The sequence below is a fragment of the Lepisosteus platostomus genome, chromosome 4, assembly GCF_059453375.1.
Source record: "Lepisosteus platostomus isolate fLepPlt1 chromosome 4, fLepPlt1.hap1, whole genome shotgun sequence".
Taxonomy (NCBI): domain Eukaryota; kingdom Metazoa; phylum Chordata; class Actinopteri; order Semionotiformes; family Lepisosteidae; genus Lepisosteus; species Lepisosteus platostomus.
The window spans coordinates 24,365,013-24,391,085 of record NC_142614.1 but is presented as its reverse complement, the minus strand read 5'-3'; the positions used below and the strand labels follow the sequence as shown (position 1 = coordinate 24,391,085).

Here is a 26,073-nt window from a genome sequence, read left to right as displayed (position 1 = left end):
ACCCATCAGTTCTTTAAAATAACATAAGAACATATAGCAAACAGTATATGCAGAACATAAAAGGAACTACTCCAACACTTAGGTGTTTTGTTTTAAAAATGTAGTATGAAAAAAATGATTGATAAATTTATAGTGTATGAATGTGCTACGTGAAAAAATGCATGAGGAACAAAAAAGAAAAAAAAAGGATATAACACCTTTCTATAGCATGCCATAACTGAAAGGTTCAAGATTTTAAAAACCTTGATCACAAATTATAAATGCTTTATGTTGTATTCTGCAAGAACAAAGGAAATTAAATTATTATGGAGGAGCCATTCACTACTACAACAAAAGGTTTATCTTAATCTAAATCCAAATACCACAGCTACTGATTATGACAGGGGTCTTTTTACATCCATGACAGTTACTTCCTAGTACAATTTCTTAGATTATGACAAGATATGTTTGCCTTTTGTACTTAAAATGAGAATACTAATTATCACCTGTCGGTTATTCATGTACAAATGTGATTCCAAGTGCCTACTGCCAGCAGGATACTGGATTCAGATCCACAGGGTGTGCCCACTGTACGTGCATGTGATCAGGCTGCCTGTCCACAGGGAAAAAACTCACTGTGTAACACAGTCTGCGGTTGCTAAGAGAATAACATCCCCCAATAAACAGCTGCATGTGATTACAATGAGAAATCCAATCATCTAAAATGGGAGAAACACCTAGTGTTTTCTCTTCATTTCCTGTCACAAAGGCATGATGTATGTTCTTCAAACTTATCCATGATAAATGTGCCTTATATTGTAACTCTTTAAAAAATGACCTGAGTTTGCCTAATCTCTGACACCTGGAAAGGGTCTTTACATATTCCCGAATAATCAGTTATATAACAATAACACAAATATACCAGCTAACTGAATTACAATTCAGCCAGTCTAGAAACCCCACAGGAGAGCAGCCACACTTAACTGTGAAATCCCAGTTCCATATCACATTTCTTCACCACTGTAGTTTCTGATCCATTGTCCCAGGACATGATAATGTTAACATGAATTGCAAAGCTGGATTGCACAGACTAATGAGATCTCTTTCCCAGCCCCCCCACCACTCCCCAAACCCGGCACAATGCAAGACATCTATCTAGCCACACTGCCATCACGGCAGCAGTTGTACAGTGGGACTAATTGTGGCCCTAATTTTAACAGGTTCGAAGGTACTCTTTCTTTATCTCACTTCAAGTAAAGTAATAAACAGCCAAAGCAGGAATGAGGCTTTCACAATTAACCCCTCCCCTTCCGTTCCCTTGATTTAAGTATGATACTGACTAGGCAGTGAAAAATATAAGTCTACTCGTCCTTGGGGGTTTACTCTTTTACAACCTAGTCACTTTTATTGCATTAAAAATGAATTAGCCTAATGAATTTTTAAAACAAAGCAGGAAGGAATTAGAAAGAACTGTATGTTGCGCAATAGAAGTAAATAGGCCCTTTTAACTCATTTCAAATAGAAAAAAAAGGGGTGTCAGCTGTTAGACGCCAGTAGTGTTTTTTTTATTTATAAGTGGTAGTTAAAGCTTTCATGTTGTTTTGATGAAGTGTACTCTCCAATAATATCTGCTCTGTAAAATCATGCCCATATTATAAGGTTGGGTATTTTTTTAAAAGCTGTGCCCCGTTCACTTTATTCTTTATACTTGTTCTTTAACTAATTCTTACCTCAGTATAATTAGCATTTCAAACATCTTCATTGTTTTCTTAGTTCTTTCAAATTCAGGTTAATATATGTTTTGTCTAATGAAAGAACAAAAACCAGACAGGAAAGTTCAATGTTTATCATAGTTAATGTATTTTGAAGGATGCAGGTATTCATTTAACACAGGTCATTTGCCAGCAATCTGACACATTATGAATGGTCATCAATCAAAAATGTCTCCTTTAGCTCCTATAACTGGGGAATTTCTACATCATATACCTCATTAAGGGTGAACATATTTGAGATAAAACACATCACTATTTCAAAAATGTCTATAAATGTATTATTAACATCCATTATACTTTTGGGTGGATTCAACATTGAACAAACCCAGTAGCCACAGGAACAATGAGTAAACTATGTGCATGATCTGCACATCACAGTTCACTTTTCTAAAATAAAAGAAACATGGTATCTCTCTTGGCACAATATGAACAGTTCTAGGGGCAAGGAATTGTAAACATTTCATGTATGTTTTTCATGAAATCAAAATAAAACATTTGAAAAAAATACATTTCCTTTTACAGAGAAAATAATATCAGACTTTCCGAAGGTAAACAACGTTGCAAACAACAATTTGAGAAGAAAGAAATAAATTAAATATTGATCAGAATATAGAAGCTCATACGTTATTTCATTATATTCACCATTGTTTTTTTGTGATTTTATAAAGTGGCATAATTTACAGTAAGTATATTAAAAGTGATTCTAGCACTTCCAAAGAATTAAGGTTAATCTAACTGATTGCAGCAGTTCTGACAGAATGACATTCAGACTATAAATGACTTTAAATAACCAAATAAAATTGGATTTCCTTTTTCAGTCTGGCTAGTCTGTGGAAATGGCCCAGGGCTTTTATACTGCACTTATGAACTTTCCAAAAATGGCAGACAATTGGAAATACTTTCTATCATAAATACCTCTATGATGAAAGAGCGGCCGTTTTACGCTCCAAATTTTGACAGCTGGAGAAATTTAAGTGAGGTCTTATTTCAAACTGCAGTGAACCTAGTTTAAACTGCAATTTGGGGTTCCTTTGTTCACATTGAACCTGCTTCTGTCTGGGATGAATAAATCCATATGCACAGCACAGCCATCTGCCACTTATCACTAATGGCATCACTTACAGTAGTTCCCTTTTTGTCAGAAAAGATTGCTCTATTGGAAGGACAGTAACCCAGGCTCCCAGTCCTCAATGACGTGTTCAAACTCATGGTAATGAGTTCTCTGGGATTTGTTTGGAATGAATATAGTCATGTCTATCTCTAACATTGATAGAGTCTGGTTCTTTTTTTTTTCCTTTCAACTTACTAGAATGCTTTGGCCATAAAACCACACACCTATACCCAGTATCTTTATTAACAGTTTTCCATTACTGCCTTTGCAAAGCTATACAATTTCTGCACATTATTAAATGTGTTCTGTCAGTTAAGACAATTTTCTGATTTGTTACATTAGTCTGTCTTTATACAGTAGTTCCTTCTTTCCACAAAGACAGCCGGAGCTAACCTGAGCTCCTACATTTACAGTATACTTGTATATTTCCAATGGCTCAACATCGAAGAAATACAGGACAATAAACAGCAAGTGTTTGCTGGTCATGTGAGTTCTTCCTCAAGATACATGATACATTGTTTGCATTGCACTTGAGAATGAAACAACTACAACAAACCTAAAGTAAAGTCTAAAGTAGTACACATTTAGAAGAGGGTACATATTGAACTGATGTGTGTGACTTGTGAACTCTCTGAGCTAAAGCTTGCATTGTGTTTATAACACAAATGAGTTCTTCCCCATGCAATAAGAAACTTAAAAAAGAAATGCCCATCTTTTACCTGGCATTATTTCAGGATTAACGTGAAGCACCATGAATCTTTGTTTTGGAATGAAAAGCTTTGGGAGGATCAGTGATCATCAGATAGTGTTAATGTTTCATTATCGTAGGATAAGAACTTTTTTCACGTCAAGCCTAGTGATGGGAAAATTCGATACTTTATCAGAGAATAGAACAGAAAGCAGAGCAGGAAGAACATGATTAATTTGCTGATCGTGTTTAGCATAAGAATGATTTTCCACTTCAACAAGGGATTATAGCTCATTTGGCTAATTTAACAGCACATCATGTGGAAGATTGATCATTCATTAATACCTTTGTAAACAGATCACCCTGAGGTCTTTCCAGTTACTCTTCTGAATATTTCAGACAACATTTGGATGTAAACATGAACATACTGTAAATATGTTTATACCTTTACCAACCACTTAAAATGTTATGACAAACTGTTACAGTATACATTAAATTTGTTCGTCTTGTTCCTTTGAGCAAATCCCCACCCCAGCTTACTGTGGCTCTTCTTGTGCCTGTGAGCTCCAATTCATTGTGTGAAAAGCACAATCATGGCATTTAAAAGAATCAGTTTTGTTTGGAAATGAGCATGAGAAGTGTGTTTTGGTATGTGATATAAACTGTACTCTAAAGACTTCCCTAGGTTCTGAAGGAACAGATAACACCGTATGAAAGAACAAGAAATGTTATGAACAGATACAAGTTATTCGGTTCTCAATGCTTATCTAATCTGAAAATGTCTTAATTCTCACAGTGCCTGTAGGGCTTCCCACCAGGGCAGAACTCTGTCTCATGTACTTTGAGTAAATAAAAGTAGCTACTACTGTATAAGTGGAGATAGGTAAACATTAAATAAACATGATTAGATTTTAGCCTTTTTTTAGCCTTTAGTTTTTCCCTCTATAATAATTCATTATGAACATGTCTTCTTTAGTGCACTCAGAAAATTGCAAAACTCATCTACAAGTACTTATATAATGATATTACTAGTATAATTATTGTGGTCACAGTGAGCATTGTTCTATCATTTACTATATTAACCGAACTCTAGGTGTTCTGATTACTTTTGCAATCTACCAATATTGTATTTTACTGGAACTCATAGAAACATTGGTTTCTTCAATATTGTAATTTGTTGGGAACCCAGAAAGATAAAAAATATATATATACTGGCAGCTAATTATAAGATACCATAGGCAACTGAAAGATCAATTTCTTACAGCTGTAAAAGGCTTTTAACAGTATTTAATGTTACAAAATCGACAACAATGTGGATCAAACAATGTGCAGTTAAGACATGATTACATGGTTATTCATTACATATTTATCATTAAAAGGATGATCATGAGACAAAACGGTTCCTATTATTTCCTTAGGAAACAACAGACAAACAACAGACAGCAAAGCAGGGATGGTAGAGTGTAAAACAAGCTATCCTGCTATACCGTTAAAGATGATGCTCTGGCTCGTTTCGGGAAATGGCTGGATAAGATCCTTGAATCAATTAACAGCTAAAAACTGAATGAGCTGGATTGGCTGAATGGCTTCCTCTCACTTGTGCTCTACATACGTAATACAAAGCACTGATAGCAATTAAAAGTTCTGAGATACATTTTCTAGTTCAGATTTTCAATTAATACACACACTGTAAAATTGTATATATAGGGAGAGAACATGTTGGGATCAGGAAAAATAACACAAACAATACACTTAATTTCCTTCACTTAAAAAGCAGCAGCACACAAGCTGGTCAAGATGTAACTGTAAGCAACAGCAATAGCTTTACATGAGCCAAAATCACTGATCATTTCTTATGAACAGGTCATATTAGTGTTATACTTATATCCCGGGAAAGGAAAAATATGGTACAAACTCAAACCACAACCAGATACAACTGGACACAAACGCCAAAGTTTAAAATGAGAAAAATCTTCACTTGCCATCAAATCTCCTCACACCTTGTACACTACTTATAAGACCACTCTAAACGGCGTTTGTTTTGAATCTACTATTTTAAAGATCTTTGTAGTTTAGTCTTCCGTTTAGAAGTATTTCAGAGCTGCTTGCACAGACAACCCAGGCAAAACAAGCCACAGAAGAGTTGCATATCCTCTTGAAGATCTGTTTTGGCTAAGCACAGCATAATGCTGTTAATATCCTGAAACCTAACAATTAGTAGTATGGTTTAAGTGCTTTAAGAAATAATGTCACAGGACAATACACCATACAAGACTGCAGCAAACCAGTGGCTAAATGCTGTGGACTAAGTCATGACGCCACATGCTATGTTGTAAAATTTACCTCCAAGTTTTGGCAGTAAGATTAAGCAGCAGCGGTTTGGCATTTTCTGCCAGGTCTTTGCTATGGCTTCCAATAAATAATATGATGTATCAGTTTTAAAATTAAAGAATGTTTCAGTCAAGCATTAAAAATGGAGATGTGCGTTAAATTCTGGAGTCACCAATGTGACATGTTTTATGTGATCAGGTAAGAGACATTCTTTGTGTTCATCATAAACCCATGTATAGGCAATTACAAAATACATTAAATAACTTTATAGTTATTCAGGCAAAGTAAACATATACCATTTTGCTGTGAAATGACACAGAATTTAAGAACAATTGCCGTAAATGGCTTCTTATCTACTGTAAGTGAGATGCATATTCACTTTACTGTATGTCTCAACCAACTGCCTAGTCTTAGATTTAAAGAGGCTACACAAAAGAAATAGTCTATAATTTAAATATCAAAGTATAAGCTTCCAAAGTTATTTGGAAAAATGGATTTCTGAAGTCTATTTACTGCCTGCAAAAGATTAAATTACACACGTTTGCAGATACTGTATGTTGTAATCATAATGAAAAAAAAAACAGGCTTTAACATTACATGGTAGAGATCCCTAATGAATCAGTACTCTAAATGTTATCAAGATGTAGATTTCAGACCTCTGGTATTCAAAACCACTTCCTACAGTATGTGAAGTCAGGAGGCAAGAACAGCAACTGAAACTAATCTGTACAAGAGCTTATTATGACCTTATGGAAAAATCTATAGTACAGTACATTAGCAATACTGTATTTCCTTTGGGTTCACTTTCAGTTAGTGATTCTTTGGCTGCAAGCAAGTCAGCATTGTAATTAGTAATTGGTGACAAAAAAATGTTCTGGTCTTTCCTTGTTTTAGCTTTGGGTGTATTGATTCTTTTTGACAACTAAATTCTTTTTCCTCAGGAATTAAGAGCCTTGCCAGCAATAGCAGCAATAAAATCCAGATTGCAGAATCTTCTAACAGAAAGTTATTTGATTCAAAATTAAAATTACCACTGATTAATATTTCCTGCATATATGTATTTTCGGCTGACCTGGTATTTTTCTGTCCTTCTGCTTTATGATTTTATAGAATTGGACTCCAAAGCAGGTTTCCTGAAACTGTAGCCTTAACACGATAGTTCACTTTACACTTTTCTCAGCTTTAAAAAAAGAAAATGCAGAATTAGAAAATAAGCTCAAAGTATGATATGATTGAGCAGAATTGTTTGTGTTCTAACGAAGAAGGAAAACACATCATTACACTACTGGATTCCAGGGCTGTTGCTACCAGGTAAATGGTACTTATTTAATACTATATTACTGTTTTGCAGCTAGAAAGGGTCTGTATACTTAAGTTGTAACACCTCTTCTAAGAGGAATTGGATGGTTCTTGGTTTCTCTCCATTTTAACACACATTACTTCTGTGGTCTCACCTAACACTACAGTACTTCTTTTCTTGGTGCTGGAAGAAAGACAAAATCCAACTGCTTTACCTGATCCCTTATGTTATGATATATTGGTGCCATCAACATGTTTTCACACATACAACTGTTTCTGAAGCACACACTTTTATACTTGAAAATAAGTTCAGTTGGACATTTTAATGGAAAAATTTGAAAGAAGTACCTTTTTTAAGAGCACAACAACTGTGGCTTATCTGGGATTTGAACTCACAACTTCCCAGTTGCACAGAGTAACTACCCTAGATACAGCTACACAGGTTCCACATTACAACAAAATGGTTGAATAAGCAGGAAAAGAGGATTTAGTTTTCATTTCAGGATGTTAGATCCGACTTAGAATTTTTAACCCAAGAGAAAGGTCACTTTTGAAATTATTGTTCTGATAACAAAACATACATTCTTAAATTGACATTTAATTGTATTAATTTTATTTTATTAAACTGGCTCCCGAAAGTTCTTTGAGAAGCTCATTATAAAATGATGCCTCACACATCAAAGCTGAATAGAATTGATTGGTTTGCCCTCACACCTTTCTGTAACCTTATAGAATTCCTGTCTGCTAACCTTCTCCCATCTCATAACTGCAGAAAAATCAATAAACAGATAAAATCCCACTGACACACCCTGACACAGGAATGTCCTATGCACACTAATGGCAATGACAGTACCATTATTTCTGTTTAATCCATATGTCTGCATTTTAGTGGAATTTCCATTCGAATTTAATCTGATTTTTAAAATTCAAGGGAAAAAAAGCATGGCATATTCAGTATTATATTTGTTTTGCTAGTGAAAGAAAAGCAAAAGCAATTCTATGAATTGGCTACATTACTCTGCTCTCCTCCCCACTGATAGCTGATGTGTGGTGAGCGTTCTGGCGCACTATGGCTGCCGTCGCAACATCCAGGTGGATGCTGCACATTGGTGGTGGTGGAAGGGAGTCCCCATTACCTGTAAAGCGCTTTGAGTGGAGTGTCCAGAAAAGCGCTATGTAAGTGTAAGCAATTATTATTATTATTATTATTATAAAAGTATTTGTATAAGTATCTCATCTTCAAGATAAATCATACCTGATGCTTTTCCCAATTTGTGGGCATACCATTATCCCAACATATTGAGAATAGAAGTCACCAGTTCTTAGCTGTGTTGTAACTCAAATCAGATTAACTAGCTTCCCATAATCATTAGGAGACTAATGACATTCACAGTGCATCAGAGCTTGTGTGCAAATATCTGCAAAGAGTAAACCAGCAATAAAGGTGACAAAGGAGGCAAATGACTTTTATCTGAAGGGCTGAAGGTCAAAGAATACATTACCATTCTCTCTTGTCAGCCTAAAGGCTAATCGAAAGGCTGTGTACTTATCTTTAAATAGCCACAGATGTTTCCCTCAAGTCACATTAAAGGATGGGGACTAGTAGTGAGGCTTCTCCAAATGGAAGTATTACCACCATAACACTGATTACACTAATCAAAGTCATCATCCAATTAAAACTTACCTGATCTTATCAGAAATTAGGGGATTTTATTAAAGGATAAAGGCAAGCCGTACACACTTTTTTTCATCACACATTTTGCCATATTAGGGTTATTATTCAACTAATTCAACTTCGTGTTTTAAAATACCATAAGCGATAGTATGCAATTGTTTGAACAATAAAAATATTTTCATCAATCATATATTTGAAATGTTACTGCTATATGAAGAGAATTAGCACTAACACATTATAATGTGCAAACTCCATAGCAAGCTCATTTCTTCAAAACCTTAGTCTTCGTCAAACTAATTTTCCAGCCTGAAAATTTCTTCCATTTCCAATCTGAGAGTTCATGTAATGCAATCAGCATTAAAAAGAAATGATGTCATCTAACATCTGCTAGAAGAGAGTATTCTGTCTTCACTAAGAATATTTTATTTCATCATTATTAGATGATGATATTTCCAGCCAGATAGGAAACAGACACAGGAAGCTTTGCATGGTTAATCCTGAGATGAAAAGTACACATTATCTTGTGGTATTTTAAAAGTGAAAGTCCACAGCTTCATCTGCCTTCCTATAATGCTTCTGCTTTGCTATATTCTGAATTGCACAGCCGTTCTCCACAGCCACTTAATCTCCATAGCCGCTGGATACTGGTACTGTATATTGTGAAATGTGACATACTTGTCTATTAGGAACACATTGAACTAAGTAAGACACACGGCTGCTGTTAGCACAGCTGATGTCAGACTCATGAAAGAACACCACCATAGGCTACCATCCAATAATCCATAGTAATTTTCCAAGAAATATTTCATTCAAATCAAGTAACTCATTTTTCAAAATATAGTTTTTTTGCTGTTTTTCACCCTAGGAAGTTATCACAAGTTATATCAAGATAAATCAGTTCCTGCATTGTGTGGTTGCATTACAATTTTGGGGGGGATGAGTCAAACCACACTAGGTGATTCCATACCTTTGGACTCCTAAAATGTGTATTTATTCTGAGTAATCCCATATTGCACATTTAATGAGCGTCCTAAACAGTAAGTAAACCACTACTTTAACAAAAAATAGTGATTTTAAACACAAAACTAACGGCTTACAAAGTAAATTATTTAGGGCAATATTTAAGAAAACATTAAGCTTTATCACTCATTTGTCAATGAAGTGTTACGTTTTTTAACTGTTTAGATTGTTGAAAAGCCCCAAGATAAGTATAAGGCTAGTCATTTATCACAGCATATTCCAAAAAGGTTATAAATTGTATGTGACCTCTGACATTGTAACAGATAGTGCTAACTGTCATGGAGCAGAACCAGAAAAGGAAACATAATCAGTTAAACTGGACTCTTGTGCAAATTGCCTGGCAATGATGACTTGCTATGCAAAAGAAACAACTTGTGCTGTTATTAAAGTTATTTCTACCTATATTTTAGAGTTGAAAAAACAATGTTCTTATTTCTTTCCCTTTAGAAATATTTGCTCATAAATGCAATGACTTTAATGATTGAATGTATTTCAATCAATGCCTTTATGTGTGTGTGTGTTATGCAGTTGTCTAATGGACAAGGTCACGAGCTTTGATTAATGCTTCCACATTTTGTATTGGGGGATCACATTGTGACACATTTGCTTTCATTACAGTATACAGTATGTGTCACAGCTTAAGATTATAAGCTTTTTAGAATGATAATGTGTTTATATAACATATTTTTATTAAGATATACTGTTTTCCAAATAAAGAGCACAGTTAATACCAGATACAATTCAATAAACGTGTATTAAATTACTCATTGATCCCTTCAGAAACAAAGTATTAAGAATTGGGTTTACAGAAAAAAAAATGTTTCTTGCTTCTAATGGTAGGATTCAATTGACACAATGTGTCCAGCAAGGAGACCTTCTCATGTTGGAGCAGTTGCATCATCTGTTAGACATGCCTGGAGAACTCCCTAGAGTCACGGATAAATGCCAGCTTTCCTTTGGGAGGCTAAATGCTTCAGCTCAATGTACACTTCAGGTGCCATTAGGATGTGGTCAACTGGCTGGCATGTGCCCTGAGCTCTTTCATTTCAACGAAAGCTCTCTGACTAAGCCACCTGTTACATACCTGTTACAATACCATAAGAAAATGTGGACTTTTCTTCTCAGGATTAACCATGTAAAGATTCCTGCGTCTGTTTCCTGTTCTCTCTGGCTTTGAAGTTATTAACTCTGAAGCTTTAAGATACTGTAGATAGTACTGACATGCCACTGTACAGTATGACAGGCTGTGATTATCCTAGTCCCATGGCACAGCAACACTACTTATCTTTGTGTCACTTAAGTGAACGATTACTCTAGCAATGTTAAAAAAAATGTTCCATGTCCTCCCTAAATAGGGCTGTTTGAGGTTAACTCTTTCAATTTCTTGACAAAATTAGTTTTGGCAAACATCCTGATTTTCAACTGACCTTGAAAATTGTGCTGCCAAGACAGCTGATCACAGATTTTTATTTTTTTGTCCAACACTTTAATGCACATTGTATTGGTGCATAAAAGGGTTTTTATAACCCCTTATAAAAAATGTCTGCTGCCCACTGGCAAGTGTATGAGTAACTGTACATCATTGAATGCACAAAGAAAGGCTTTATTGTGAAAGATACATTGCAAAAATGCGTAATCAAAAGAGACACTCACAACTCACCTTTAATGCACATTCTACTTCCATTCTACTAGGATCTTGTATTTAATGTTTTTTTTTGGTTTCTGAATATCTATTTCTATTCTCTAAATGAGACATCTAAGGTTAGAATTTGGGAAAAGGACAATAGATTAGGATGTATGTTAACATGTTCACTTAGAAATAGGATGTACACTGCCAGTCTTTGAGGGCCAAGGTCTTGAAGGTGCTTTTAGATGTATTTATTCCTTGAAGACTATCCCAGACATGGGACAGAAAATATAGTGGCATCTATAGGTATTATAACACTCTTCCTATTCATCAATCACAACTTCAACAGCATATCCATTCATAATAAAATCTGACTGAACATACTGATCACGTTTTCAAGAACAATCACGTTTTCTTTTAATTTCTTATTAAAGTGTTGTCAGAAGATCCTTTAAAAATGTGTTTAATGGAAACCATAACCTTGATAATGTTGCATTTATGCTGTTTCAGAAGCAGATCAATAGTATACAGACATGTATAAGGAGCACTTTTTGCACTATCATACAAGATATTGTAGCTGTGACATTAAGAAAAAATCTACACCGAAATTCAGGGTTTAGCTAAGAAATGAATTGATAAAATGGACATGACCAGATGTGTTCAATGGTACCCAACAGGAAAATAGCTGGTATGGGTACTTTTTATTTGAACAAAAAAACGTCTTTGTTACCCTCAGGCTTAAGTCACAACCCCTGTCAGAACTGGCGGATTATGGCTTTTCTGTTTACACAACTTGTTCTTTGCTTTGATACAGACAACAGATGTACTGTACACTGACATCCACAAATATAGCATTTACTGAGTAGTGTTAGAATTAAAAAAAAATCCTAACATTAAACACAGTGTATCTATGTATCATCAGAACAATAATTTTGGTCTGTCTTGCTGCAGAGTCAGCCAGTTTCAGACAAAGGCAAACAGACTCCTGCTCTAATTACAGAGCTGCTCCTCTGCGGTACGTCGCAAGGCAACTGTTTTCACTGGGGAGTCTTCAAGGACAAAGGCAGCCAACCAAAAATCCCTAATGAAATGTTTAAAAAAAGAGTGAAACACACTCACACACACACCACAGCAAGGAAAAGCGAGGATTTTAGAGGATTTCTGTTAGGAACTTAAAATTCATGCAGAAATAGCAGCTCCCACATTTTTTTATTTACAGTTCATAGAATGACCTCACAAATTAGACAAATTAGACTTCTTAGATTTTCCCTTGTATTCCTAAAAGCAATACCCTGTTTACCCAATGCAGTATTGCAAATAGCTCAGTCTATATCTTTATGAAGCAGCAATTATACTTCCTTTTATTGTTTAATAATTTTCATAGTTTACCTTAACAAATAAGATTATTGAGCCTTGCAAATACTATGTATTACATTTATTATTACACTACATTTCTGGCCTTTACTAAAACAGTAAGGAATCATACAAAATAACATACAGATAAATCTGGAATCAAGAGGTACGTACAATGGTATATTTCCATCCATCCATTTTCTAACATCTTCATCCACTTCTGTGTTGCAGGGGAGCCAGTGTACTTAATATAATGAAATCACACTTAAATCACATAACTAATACTTCTAGTTTTGTACTTCAAGTTAGTGGAATAGAAGCATAGTGATTTGTATTTCTGCCACTGTTCTGGGTTTACTTTCAACTTCAGAATTATGTATGGACTCTGCATGTTCCCTTCAGAAGTATGTATGGAGAGTGCATGTTCCCCCACATCAGAGTTTTTATGATTGCAGCACAACCAGAACTGCCTATATAGTATTATAGAGAAACAGAACCTTTGTGACCTTTCTGATATTCTGATGATGGAAACCTCCAGATTAAAAGAACAATCAAAGCTCAACAGAGTGTTCATCTGTACAATTTACTCTACACAAAACCTTTTTATTTCAGGGAATACATATTTTCCATGTAAAATATTTTACTTAGAAATATCAATATATTTTCTGCATTTTTTTTAAACAACTATAAATAAGATTAAAAGAAACTGATTGTTAATCCCAGAAAATCAGCTAAATTAGAAACTATTAAATTAATAAACAGCATAGTCCTCTTCCAAATCTGCTTAGGAAAAGTAAAGTTTGAACAAATAACTCTATTACTGGATAAAGCCAATGTTGAAAGGCTTCATGAGTAAAGAGATCTCAGAGATATCATATTATACAGATATAATAAATTATGGTCAAAAAGCCAGTTTCTACCTTCACCTATATGAACTCCTCTCCTTTTAAGACATAAAAAACTATGCTAATATTCAGTCACACAGATCGTTTCAAAACAAATGAGCCAGATGCTGATATTGAAGCACTTAGATATACAGATAATTGATTGAGATTTATTTTAAATATGTTTCCAACATCACAATCCTGTGAGTTTTTATGAAGTGTATCTAAACTGTGAATTGTTGTCCCTTTGAACCTACAGTACCCAGTATACGTCAAGAACAAGACAGATGCACAACACTTGAAACAGCTGTCTAATCAGGATTTAATAATAGACTGGCCTAAACAGAGTTTATTAAAATATGAATATTGATTTTCATGGTATAGCAATGTAAAAGTCTATTCAATTGACCCATTCTAGATGTGTCTGTAAGATTATACATACATTATGATTAGCTCAAATGAACGTAACAGGTAAATTAGAAATTCACAAAATCAGTTCAATTGTGTTAAAGGCAAGCCCGTCAACAGTGGTCAGCCAATTAGTTATTTTCCTCATGGGTATAGGGTTTTATCCTAAGTAAAATCTTGTCTGACTCTTGAAATGACTTCTGTATAGGTCTCATTAATGATTCGTCATTGTTTCTGGGATTTACATTCAAAGTCACAAAATGTCATATCTGAAACAGAAAAATAAATGTCAAGTACTGCTGTTAATTTGATTGGTGGTTCTAAAAGTCACCTATCCCCTGTGACGATGGGTGTCAAAGAGATTTCAAGATGGCTAATACTGTTCAGAAAATCCTCAAACTTTTTTCCAAATGATAGGAAAATGTAAGAAATAGCAAAATCATAGAACTGCCCACACAGTATCTCTACAAGGATGATGTAGCACCTGCTTCTAATCATCCAGAGCAATAGCTTTTTTTTACAAGTATTCAACCTGTATTCAACACAGAAAACATATGTGAGTGAGGTGACTAAATTCCAAAATTGAGACCTGATTTGTTTTTAAATGTAGACACAATTTACAAGCCAAATTGAAAAGAAAATCTTTCCCTTAAAAGTGTTCTACAATTTCAAATCCATTTATTTTACTCCCCATTATTTATTTTTCTAGTTTTTACTTTAAATTGAACTTTTCCACAAAAACTAATGGCAGGGCAAAGTCATATGTGGTTATAATGAAAAAAACAAATGACGGAACAATAAATACATTGGTACAGTGCACAAAACCCACCCACTGTAACTAGGATGCAGAACTGCCAAAGATGTAACACCTCTACATCTTAGATGTCAGGGACATACTAGACCCTGATTACCAGTTCTCATCGGACTGATGACCAGTCTTAGCAGATTCCTTACAATTTACCTAACAACCTGATCTGACCACTTTCTGACTACTGAACATTTATCAACTAAATTGTCAACAATTTCTGCTCCTGGCTGGCAGAAGTAAAAAATGTAAATTGTTTAGGTTATGAATGTACAGTAGTAAGAAAGAGCAAATGTATCTGAAACTTGTGATCTCAGTGGGTTGGGACTTTTGATCTTGCAAAAATCAAAAAATACAGTAAATGGTTAAAAAATGTTTTAAGAAATACTGTATTACTTTTTGTTACCGCCTGCCTTTCGAGTTTAAATATATTTACTGCCATTTCAATAAAAAAACATAAAATCCAAAACACTTTATCCAATCACTTAACATCTAAAACCAGAAAATAACTGAATTCAGCTTAATATGAGTCTATAATTCTTAATATAATTAATTAAAAGTACATCTGTGCATACATATAGACATATTGACTATCCTGGAAGGAGATATGCACCAGACATCTAATTACATTATACAAGGACAGAAATCTGCAAAGAAAAACATTGCACTGCTGTCTAATAAATGCATTACATATCTGAAATGTGCCATCTGGCAGAGATAAAGGGACGAATAAGACAGCATTATTACCATTCTTCAAAGCAATTATATAAAGAGACAAATGAATTGTTGATTATTGAATTTTAAAGTATTAAATCTTTTTCTTACACTTACCTCTGACATCAGGTGAAAACCTTGCAGAGTGACGTGAAACGAAGAGCTTGAGTTCTTGATCTAAATTGCACTCAATGAGATTGGTGTCCCATGAGCGGATTCCTGTAAAACAAACACACACCACACCAACTCAGTGAGATACAGAAGAAATTACGTGTCATGCAATTTATCCACCATGTGGTGATTAAATGGCAACGGAAACAGATTCAATATTTGGGAATCAATGATGAATTCATTTCAGACACACATATTTTATTTTGATAGGCACAATGTCACCTTCCCTATCTCAACCTTTCCTACGCATGGTAGTTGAAGAAAAAAAAAATATTTTCCAAATGTGTTTTGTAAAAAAATAGTATTTTATCATCTATGATAACAGAAAGCCAGAAAGAACTGTACTGTATGTGATTCTGTAGCAGAGACTGCAAGACAATTTTGAGATGTCAATAGCTAATAACGTCCTTTGTAATTATTTAAAAGCAAATGGTACAATATGTGTTACTGTAATTAAGTTATTCATATTTTTACAAATAAGGGAAGAACAAATTCAGATTTATGGGGTACCCAAAATCCTCTGGTAAAAAGGAATCATTTCAAGTATTCATCTCTCTCAAATAAATAAACAAATGTTCTACATAAGCTAATTTAAAACATCTATTTTACTATTTCCCTTCCCAAGTTAAAGAGCCTGTCCCCTTAATGAAAACATTTTAAAATATATTGATGGCTGGGGATTAACAAGGAAGCAGAATTGTTTGGTATTCATTCAATTTTTAAAATCAAAATGAATTTTGATAAAATCTAACACATCAGGACTGAAAATGGTACAGTATTTTGCATTCTCTAATGGATGTTTTTGGATGCATTGGTTACTCAGATGGTAAACACATTTTTGGCTTTATTATTAAGCTGATATACATTACCTCCTGCACTACAAAAAACAGATCTTTGATTTACAATTTACTTTTTCACATTGATTTATGTCTTTCATCTTTCCATGCTGACTTACATCTTGTCTTCTCTTTGTAGACCATTCATTGAGCCACAACTTGTTTTAGTCATCATTTTCTTTAAAACCACAAAAATATAGCCTTCAATTTAATATTCACCCAAATCCATGTCTATATAAATATTTTACAATTCTGGCCATCATGCAACCTACAATCTGTGAGCTTCAGGAAAATGTCTTTGTATGTTGGCAATTGTTTCAGTTTTCAGAAAACAACTACATGAGTCACTGGATAATCCCTGCACTATACTGGTACCACAGACTGCATGTTAAACAAGACATATCAAATAGACAGCACTTTGGTTCTTTCACTCAGGGAGTTGTTTTGATTATTTTTTTAATAAACTATCCTTTAAAATACAAAAGGAATGATGGCTTTTATGGCTCTTATGGAACCAAAATACGGTTTTACTGTTCATTCTGCAGTCCTTCATCAGTTAAACATAATCCAGCAATATCAATTAAAGATATAGATATCAAATTATTGCTTATGATTTTGGAGACATGGTATTGGTATTTCTGGTATAATACACACTGAGAAGAGTGGCTCAGCTTTCACAAGCAGACAGTCAAGAAATAACAGATACCACCTACCTCCTGCGTGTGACAAAGACAGGCACAAACCTTTATGCGTATTTAGTACTTTTGCAATACTGTACATACTGCAATGTTCAACAGCTTTAGTCAAACCCTAAGGTACTTGACTTAATGAGGGGAACTACTAGAGGTACAAATTTGGCTGAGGGAATAAAACCTCATTATAGGATGAGATGCCCTTAACACTGTACAGTAGGAGCTGCTGCAGAAGGGGCAGAAAGGTGAAGAACACTGAGATAGGATGGAGGAGGGGAGCTTGTATTAATATGTAATCAGGTAAGGTCTGTCTGCTCTCCTGAACTTTCATTAGGAACTGCAATTACAAATATAATTATCACACAGCTATAATTCTACTTAATTACAAGTAGAATAATACTGTAGGTGTTCAATAAAAATCCACAAAAGTATAAATGTCTTCATTACTTTGTTGTAGTTATGTTGAGCCTTACAATATTCCCCTTTCACATACATAAAAATGAAACAGAAATCCAAAATCCAAGGAGAAGGGGGGTATACGGAATACAGAAAATCCAGATAACAGTTGAATTGTTTTTTAAACAAGTTCTAATTGTCTGCTGCATCTTGGTTACCAAGAGTCTCTGTATATCTTTCCTATTTTGGCCATCTTTTTACAAAAATATGTCGATTCCTGATTCTGTAGTATTTTAGTTTTTGAATAGAGTATTTTAATTTAATTTTGTATTAAATAAATATATAGAACATAACAAAATTAAATACTTCCTCTTTATAAACAGACTACTTTTCTTCCAGAGGTTAAGCACTGAATATAAAAATACTAATTAAATCTTCCAGCACTGCAGCTCTTTGAGGACTAGAAATTTAGATAATGCTATTGCATTATCTGAAGCAGTAGCTGCTGAGAGATGGAATGCACCTGGTAAGGAATTATGACAAAAGAACTTGATTCTGAAGGTCTCCAGCAGCAATGCAAGTTCTGTATACTTTGTTAGGGACATGCCTCTCCTTTGATGATCCTAACAAAGGAAAGCAGTTATGGCTGCCCAGCTCTTATACTAAGAGGTTTGTGTAAATGATGTACAGTACAGCGTTAGTACAGAATGTGATGTTGTACATACAAATCTCGAGCAAAATGAAAGACTGGCTGCTCTGTATTTTCTAAAATAGGGGAGGAAATCTAGACTTGTCAATCAAAAGCCTAGACTCTTCATGGTTTTGGTCATTCCTTACAGAAACAGATGGCAGGAAACATATTTGTACAATTTGTCAATTTGTCATTGTAAAAGCAGGTGTTCCACATAAAGCTGATCAAAGATAAGGTTATCAGCCAAAAACTAATTTTAATAATGTCAAAAAGCAACCTGGATGTATTCTTAAGCTAGATACTGAACTAATTTCTTTAAGGCGTGCATTAATATCAAGTGTGTAAAAGTTATTCTGTGTAAATGAACTTCAAATGGCAAAGGTCCTAATTATGATTCTACTTTATACAATATTTGCAAAGTATGCCATCTGGCAAAAATCATTATTAACTCTGGGTGGTGTACCTGAACAACTTAGTTACTGTAGGTTGGTACTCATATTACTACTGTAGCAGTGTTACTACATTGGGCATAAAGAATATAATATTGACAAATACTGTATAAATAGCATCAATACTGAAAATGGCTTCTGAGCTTCCTTTGGTAGTTTATTAACAGTCCAGTCTTTTTTGTATTTCTTCCTTTACCTTTGAAATATCCTAAAGACGTATTTTCTGAGTATTTATATGCTTCAGCAGCTGCTCAATCTAACAGAGAATCAATCAGTGGAAAACACTAGTCAAGAGCCAGGATGAAGTATCCATTATGCCATACCCTGCTGACAAGAGTTGTGCCTTGCTGTAGATGTTGTGGATGAGGCAGGATTTAAATAACATTTATTTTAGATGATTCAGTGCCACAGTGCCAAGACCACAAGTGAGATACACCTTTTCATATCATACTTGTATTAAGAATGTGCAATAAAAATCAACACATAAGGAAGAAGGTTCCCTCCCTGCTTAAGCTTTAAAAAAACTAAATACGCAGTACAAACAGACCAAGGTTAAAATCTTAAACGGAAGTGAAGAAAATACACCAAAAAACAATGCAGCGCAGTTTTAGAAATTTCATTAAAAACGACATTGCAAAAAGCAGATATTGTCCATTATTACAAATATACAGATCTACAAATATTGGCCATTGGTAATCATTAACATATCAACATTTGTCTAAATTGTTTACTAACCCTGTGTAGTTACACTGAATATATTCAGAAAGACAAAACTAAAGGAAAGAATGAAAATGTTCAAATGTCTTTACCCATACAAATGTGACAGAAATGTTTGGTAGCAGAATATACTTACAGTAATTATTGGGAACTACAAAAGATTACCAGGAACCTAGACAGATCTGGGAGACCAAGGAAAGCATAGACAAATCCAGAAAGACTAATTTTTGGAGTGGCCAGTTAAAATTCTAGGCTTACAGTATGGCCAGTATTGGTTTGGGAGAGCTCCATGGAAAATGAGTTTTGTACTACAAGTGGAGTTAGGGGCAGTAGGTGTGGCAATCTTCCTTCTGGACCAGAATTTACCAAAAAGAAGCAATGCTTCAGAGCTACAGAATGTCCTGTTAAACCAATGCCTTGTCTACAGGTCATTAAAGATCCCACAGCACTTTTTGAAAGAGTTAACTCTAGTATTCCGCACAAATTACACTTTGGCTTGTGTTATCTTGCTCTCATGAAAATGGCCCCTTAATTTAATTGGAGATACAGTGTCTCAATCTTCCACCTGATTTGATATGTAGTGGGACTGCTGGGCACATAATGGCTGCTGCATGTCACCCAGATGGATGCTGCACTTCAACTGATGGATCAAGTGGGTCTCCTCATATACTTAAAGTATTCCAAGATCAATTGGAATGAAAATAACTATATAATAAATATGCACAAATTATTATTAAACAATAAGCTCTGCTCTGATGAGTAACAAAACTCAGTTTTTTCCCACAGGACTGAGCTATAAATCACAGTAGCTCCATCATGAAATTACTGAACAGATATAAAAAAAAAATTATTACAGAATTACAGAAATTGATTGCATTCTATAACTGTGACCAAGGAGGCCATAGATTAACTCAGATTGAGAAAGACTTTTGCTCATATGTGATATCAGATTCATCATTCAAGTTTCTGTCTCTAAAATTGTTTTGGATTGTCAAAACGATTAACAAAATAATGTCATTGTGATATTTGTTATGCTGCAGACTCCTTGTTTCACATACGTTGTGCAGGAGGAACGATTAGTTTTGTCTTTAACTGTGTTCAATGATTCACTTTTACCAGGTTAAAATGGTTCTTAACTATATTGCATGTATCTGCATGCATGGCTATTTATACTGATGCTGCCAACACTTTAACTTTATTATCCACCATTTTGACCTTCTGTTAAATGCATTAAAGGTTAACGCACAATTTTAGCCTGAAACACAAGAATGATCTTCCTCTTCCCCTTCGAAGCATAATTGCACAAATAAAATGCAAATTCAATTACTGCATATTGTAATGTATTTAAAATGCACTTTTTGTAACAAACCAGGCTGTTCTGCTCGCTATCAGTATTCTGACACAAATCCACATGAAATAACTTAGCCACCTGCCAATCGCATATTGCTAACTAAATGTGTTTTGTTGATTTCCATTACGTAGTTTATTTGTTACTGGCAGGGGTTTTGATTTAATCCAGATCATACTGAAAAAGCACCCAAAGCCAAGACTTTTATGCTGCAAATATTAATTTAAAATGTATTTATATAAAATGTCCCCCTCTGCCTCAAACCTTGACAAAGGCATCAAGTTCAGTGCAGAATTAAATACCAAGGTTTGACAGGCAGTCAGACAATTTACCATCTGACAGGAGGCAGCTGTCGCTACTTACGATCCTTATACTGGACAGCTGCACTCCTCTCTATTTGAACATGAGTTCCCTTTATAGCAGAAGTGTGCGTTAGGAGAGTGGAGTACAAGTGAGACCCCACACTGGAGCCCAGCGAGGAAGCCCAGAGAGAGAGAGAAAGAGAGAGAGCGAGAGAGAGAGAGAGAGAGATCCAGAGATCTGACGAATCATCCAGAGCCCTAAACGCAGAGAGAACAGCTCTCTGTGCCAAGGGAGGAAGGCAAAGAGATAAACTAAAGAGCCGAAGTTTAAAGTTGAGGCAGGAAGCAGCTCAAGAAATACAGCGGAAGACAAAAAATATTTTTGCTGAACTTGAGTTTTCCATTTATTTGATGTATAGAAAAAAAGAGCATGTTGGCATGTAGAGAGGTTTCCCTCTGTCACGCTGGCCATATCTTACCAGACTGTAACATAAGGATTTCCCATACTGATCACCTGAGAACCTTAATGTCCGACCCGGATTCAGCCTTTTCACTTGTTCTATGAGCGTTCACATATTCCCCATCAGCTGTTATCGCTATGGATAATGAAACAATTTGAATCTGCCCTTAACTCATTCACTTCACACCACTTGGGTGTTGGTGTACCTCTACTTCCTTTTGTACTGTTACACCTTCTTCCTCGCTCCCTTATTGTTGTGTCCTGGAAGGTGACATAAGAAACCTGGAGAGCGAGGAATACAATATGGGCTTCCCAAAGAAACACAGTAGCAGCTGCGAACTAGAGCCTGAACTGGAGTTTTTAAAAATTCATGCAAAAATATAAGTAAGACAGATACTTGGGCAAGGTGTCATAAGATTATTAATGTCCGAAAAGACAGGTCCTTGGTTTAACATCTCTGTCACCCAGCTCCAATGGTCTAGTGTCCCTGGTCAACATACGGAAGTGTTGGTTTTGAAATTATTGGCCAGAGACAAGAACGCCACCTACTGGCCCACGGACACCACATGCAAAAGCAACCTGGATTTCCTTGGAGGTCTTTCATACAGGTACTGCCAGTGACAAGATACTGACCAAACTCAGCCTTGCTTGGCTTTTAAGATGTGACAAGATTACTCTGCAGTAAAATGGACATGGTTTATGTTTTCTACAAAAGCTCTATTTTCTTTCACCAGGTAAAAGAAACCACCATTTTGATTAGGATGTAAATATATTGTCATAAGTGTTGATTAAAATAAAAACTAAAAAAACTGGTAAGTCCAAATCATATGAAGGTGTGTTTATCTCTAACAATACCAGTAATAGAACTAGTTTTCCATTTTTGAAAACAAGACTATGCCACTATGCTACAAATGCAGTAACATCAAAGTTTTGCAAAAGAAGTTGTGTTTGGTTAATGACAGGAGACTTTTAGGAAAATAATATATTAATCAAATGAAATGTTTTTGGGAGTGTGTGTACAATAGGAAAGGTCATTTGATTCATAAAACAACTATGAAAAGAATGACTATAACAACAAGTGTCTCTTTGTGCAGTAGCAAAACAATGTTTTGACAATGTCCTCAAAATTCCAAATTCTGGCCATTAGGGGGGGTTATCCAGAATCAACAATAGGGCATACAGTACATGAAAAGGTCTTTAGAACATATAATATTAACAACCTTATTTTTATATAAATGTAAAATATATTTTATGTACTTTGGTGACATTTTAATTAGTCCTAAATGTTAATATTTCAGAAAAAAAACACTAGAAAGCCACCACAGATGTTGTTGATTCAGTTACCAGCACTGTGTCAAGAATGCCATCAACTTAACTCAAGCCCTAATTCAACTCATTCAAAAGGCTGCATTAGATCTGCCACTTAAAATGTAGGTTTGTTTCTTAATCAGGTTCAATGGCATACAAAGAAAAGATGAGTCATCTTTTGTTATTAAATACAGTGTTGAGGAATGCAATAGTAAAATATCAGACTTCTTCATCTAAAACATGCCATGTTTTCTGATATATCACAGATTTCAATGAACTGGATTTTTGAAAAAGAAATGCTGATACACATCTGTTTCTAAAAGTATACTGCAATGACTCATTTTCCTAAATTATGTCCACGTATTTAATTATGACAAGCATATAAAAAATTAATTCCTGGTACATTTATATATTGATACATTTATATAGCCTGGAAAATGAATATATTGTAATCAGTTGAATTAAAAAAAAATTGTAGTCTTTAGTTTTTATCAGAGGTGAATCAGACATTTAGTAATCTGCTGTGAAAAATAGTTTCATTTTAATTTACTGTTGTAGATATACTGCAGTTGTTGGATACATTTTTACAGCATTAACTTTTGGAAACCATACTGGTCTTTAATTATGTACAGTAATTTTTTTGCTGGGTCTCTATTATTAAAACTCTCATTTTAAAAATCTGAGAAAATTTAAGAACCATAAGCTACAGTATGCATCTAATTAAAATTATTCTTAAAACAATTCTGCAGTGTTCTTGCATCTTACCGATCATTTATATTTTGTTAAACAACAGCCCATCTGAATTTTAAAATCGATATTACAGTATATCTACAGCCAAACAGCAGTAGACAGACTGCAGGTTAGGGCTGTGGAATTATAATTGAAGGGTAGTGGGCTCAAATCTCAAGTGAGATACTACTGTTGTATCCTTGAGCGAGGTACTGTACTTCTCCTATGGATGCAAATGTAGGTCACTGTGAATAAAAGAGTCATCCAGATAAATAAGTAATAATGTCCTTTCTGGAATTTATGCTGTGTTTGAGCAGTCTATGACTGCATAGCCTACACAGAGCAATAAAGAAGTAAACCTTTTGCTATAGGTGAGTCATTAAGTGGTATCTAACCTAGCTGCATACTGTCCCAGACTCCCAGCACAGTACGTCTGGTTATATTTCTATTGCTTTTTTTTCCAAGCAGTCGTGTTTTCTTTGTCTTCTTTTTATTTATGACGGCGCAAATTGCATTTTGTTATTCAGGAATACTGTCAAACTAAAGCTTCTAGCGCTGTCAAGGTGTCAAGGAGACATGCCCTGCCTGTCTGTGGAACGCCCTGTGGCGGAAGAAAGTCCTCAGTGAGTTTCCGTAGGGACCGCACTGCGGACTGAACCACGCCCACATGCCGGTATCGGAGACAAGCCGAAATGCAGGGGATGAATGAATGATGAAGTATTTCACCGTGTGAGGCAGGCGCAGCTGTATGTTTCAATCACCTTCTAATCTTAAGAGTTCATCTTTTATTTTTTTGCATCATATTGAACAGTGTTCCTTTATTCAAGTACCTTAAGTGCAGCTCAAAAACACAAATGCGTAACACAATAACCACTGAAACACTGTTCAGACTCAGTTTATCTGCAACAAAGGTGAATGAGTATTTACAGTACAGCTTTACATTATGAAATGTATAAAAATGCCCAATACCCATGCATTTGAAATACCCCTGGGACATATTTTACATTCTAATTAGAATAGATTTTCAGAATTTCATTTTAGAAAAAAATAATGAAAAACGTGACCAAATTAATCATGTTTGTCTGTTATGATAAAAATAGTTCTTAGAATTAAATCCCTCAGCGTATAAAACACATAGAAAACAAACGTAATGTGAAATGAACAATAACGCAATCTTGAAAGGTAGTTCCAGTAGGTAATGCGACAAAGAGCTTATTCAACACGAATTTCGTAAAATACTTAGCGACAGAATACTAGAAACAAAATGCTGAATCATGAATGCGCAGCATCAAGTTAGAGTCGTCATTCGCAACATGTACTGGGATGATTCACGCAGTTTTAATTTATTTGAAAGTCTATTCAATTTCATTTTTGATATAATAGCTGCTAGTTGCACATCACCTAACTGGAAAGAATGCACTATAGGCTGATGCCATCTGTTTGATTTGCGGCACCCGCAGATTTACAGTTACCGAAAGGGAGGGGCTGTGCAGCAGTTTTAACAATACAAAGATAAACAATGAAATAATAACGATATTTAAAAGAAAAGTCAATCGCATAAACTGCAAACGGATCCAAACAGAACTATATACTGAAAATTTTATTAGATGCACAGCAGAGGTTTGTTCAAGGTTACACTGAAATTATCTAAAAAGCAGAAATAACCTCTAAATATAATTTAAAAACCATTTTTTGAGGCGAATCTGCCATTTAGGTTGTTGTGTCTTTAGCAACACGCAATAAAATTATTTACTTTTTAACTTTTTTTTTAGTATATGAAATATTGAATTGCACACACTCCCTTCTTACCTCTTTCTATATCTGCAATGGCACATCTCAGGTGATCCTCGCTAACAATTTCTCCGATAACCACCAGGAGATAGAATTTATTGTCGAGAAACCGGTGAGAAAGGCTTGAAGATGAAGGAGAAGATATCAAATTGCCACTACAAGTAGGCTCGGTGTCTGCCGTTTCTACTAACGACGCCATCCTCAGCCCCCTGTCCTCCTGAATACGAGAACAGAACAGCTACCACCAGACGGGGAGTAAGCTTGGAAGGAGTGGTTCGCTCTTTTTATACCCCAGACGTTGTGTCATGCTTAGGACCCAGGGAGGAGAGAATGCATTGGAAACCACGGTGCTTTTTTTTTCAGAACTGATGTCATCTGCAGCGAATCAAACCCCCCGGAAGCAAATACATGAGAGAACTAAAGGGGTATTCAACCCCCAAATACTGAAATATACTGTACACATCTACTTTTCTCCCTTATAATCATTTTCAAAATTGGATTGCATATTGTGGTATTG

The 26,073-nt window shown here is 35.0% G+C and overlaps 1 protein-coding gene across 1 annotated transcript in view; it reads right to left on the bottom strand.

The window, feature by feature from the left end:
- map1b (microtubule-associated protein 1B) overlaps positions 1-25,866 on the bottom strand; it is a 51,815-nt gene extending 25,949 nt beyond the window's left edge. Inside the window, exons 1-2 of the mRNA XM_088629132.1 lie at positions 25,575-25,866; positions 15,784-15,885 (exon numbers count right to left, since the gene is read on the bottom strand). Coding sequence (XP_088485258.1) covers positions 15,784-15,885; positions 25,575-25,755 — 283 coding nt within the window. The 5' untranslated portion in view covers positions 25,756-25,866. The remainder of the gene's footprint in view (positions 1-15,783; positions 15,886-25,574) is intronic.
- Positions 25,867-26,073: the final 207 nt, after the last annotated feature.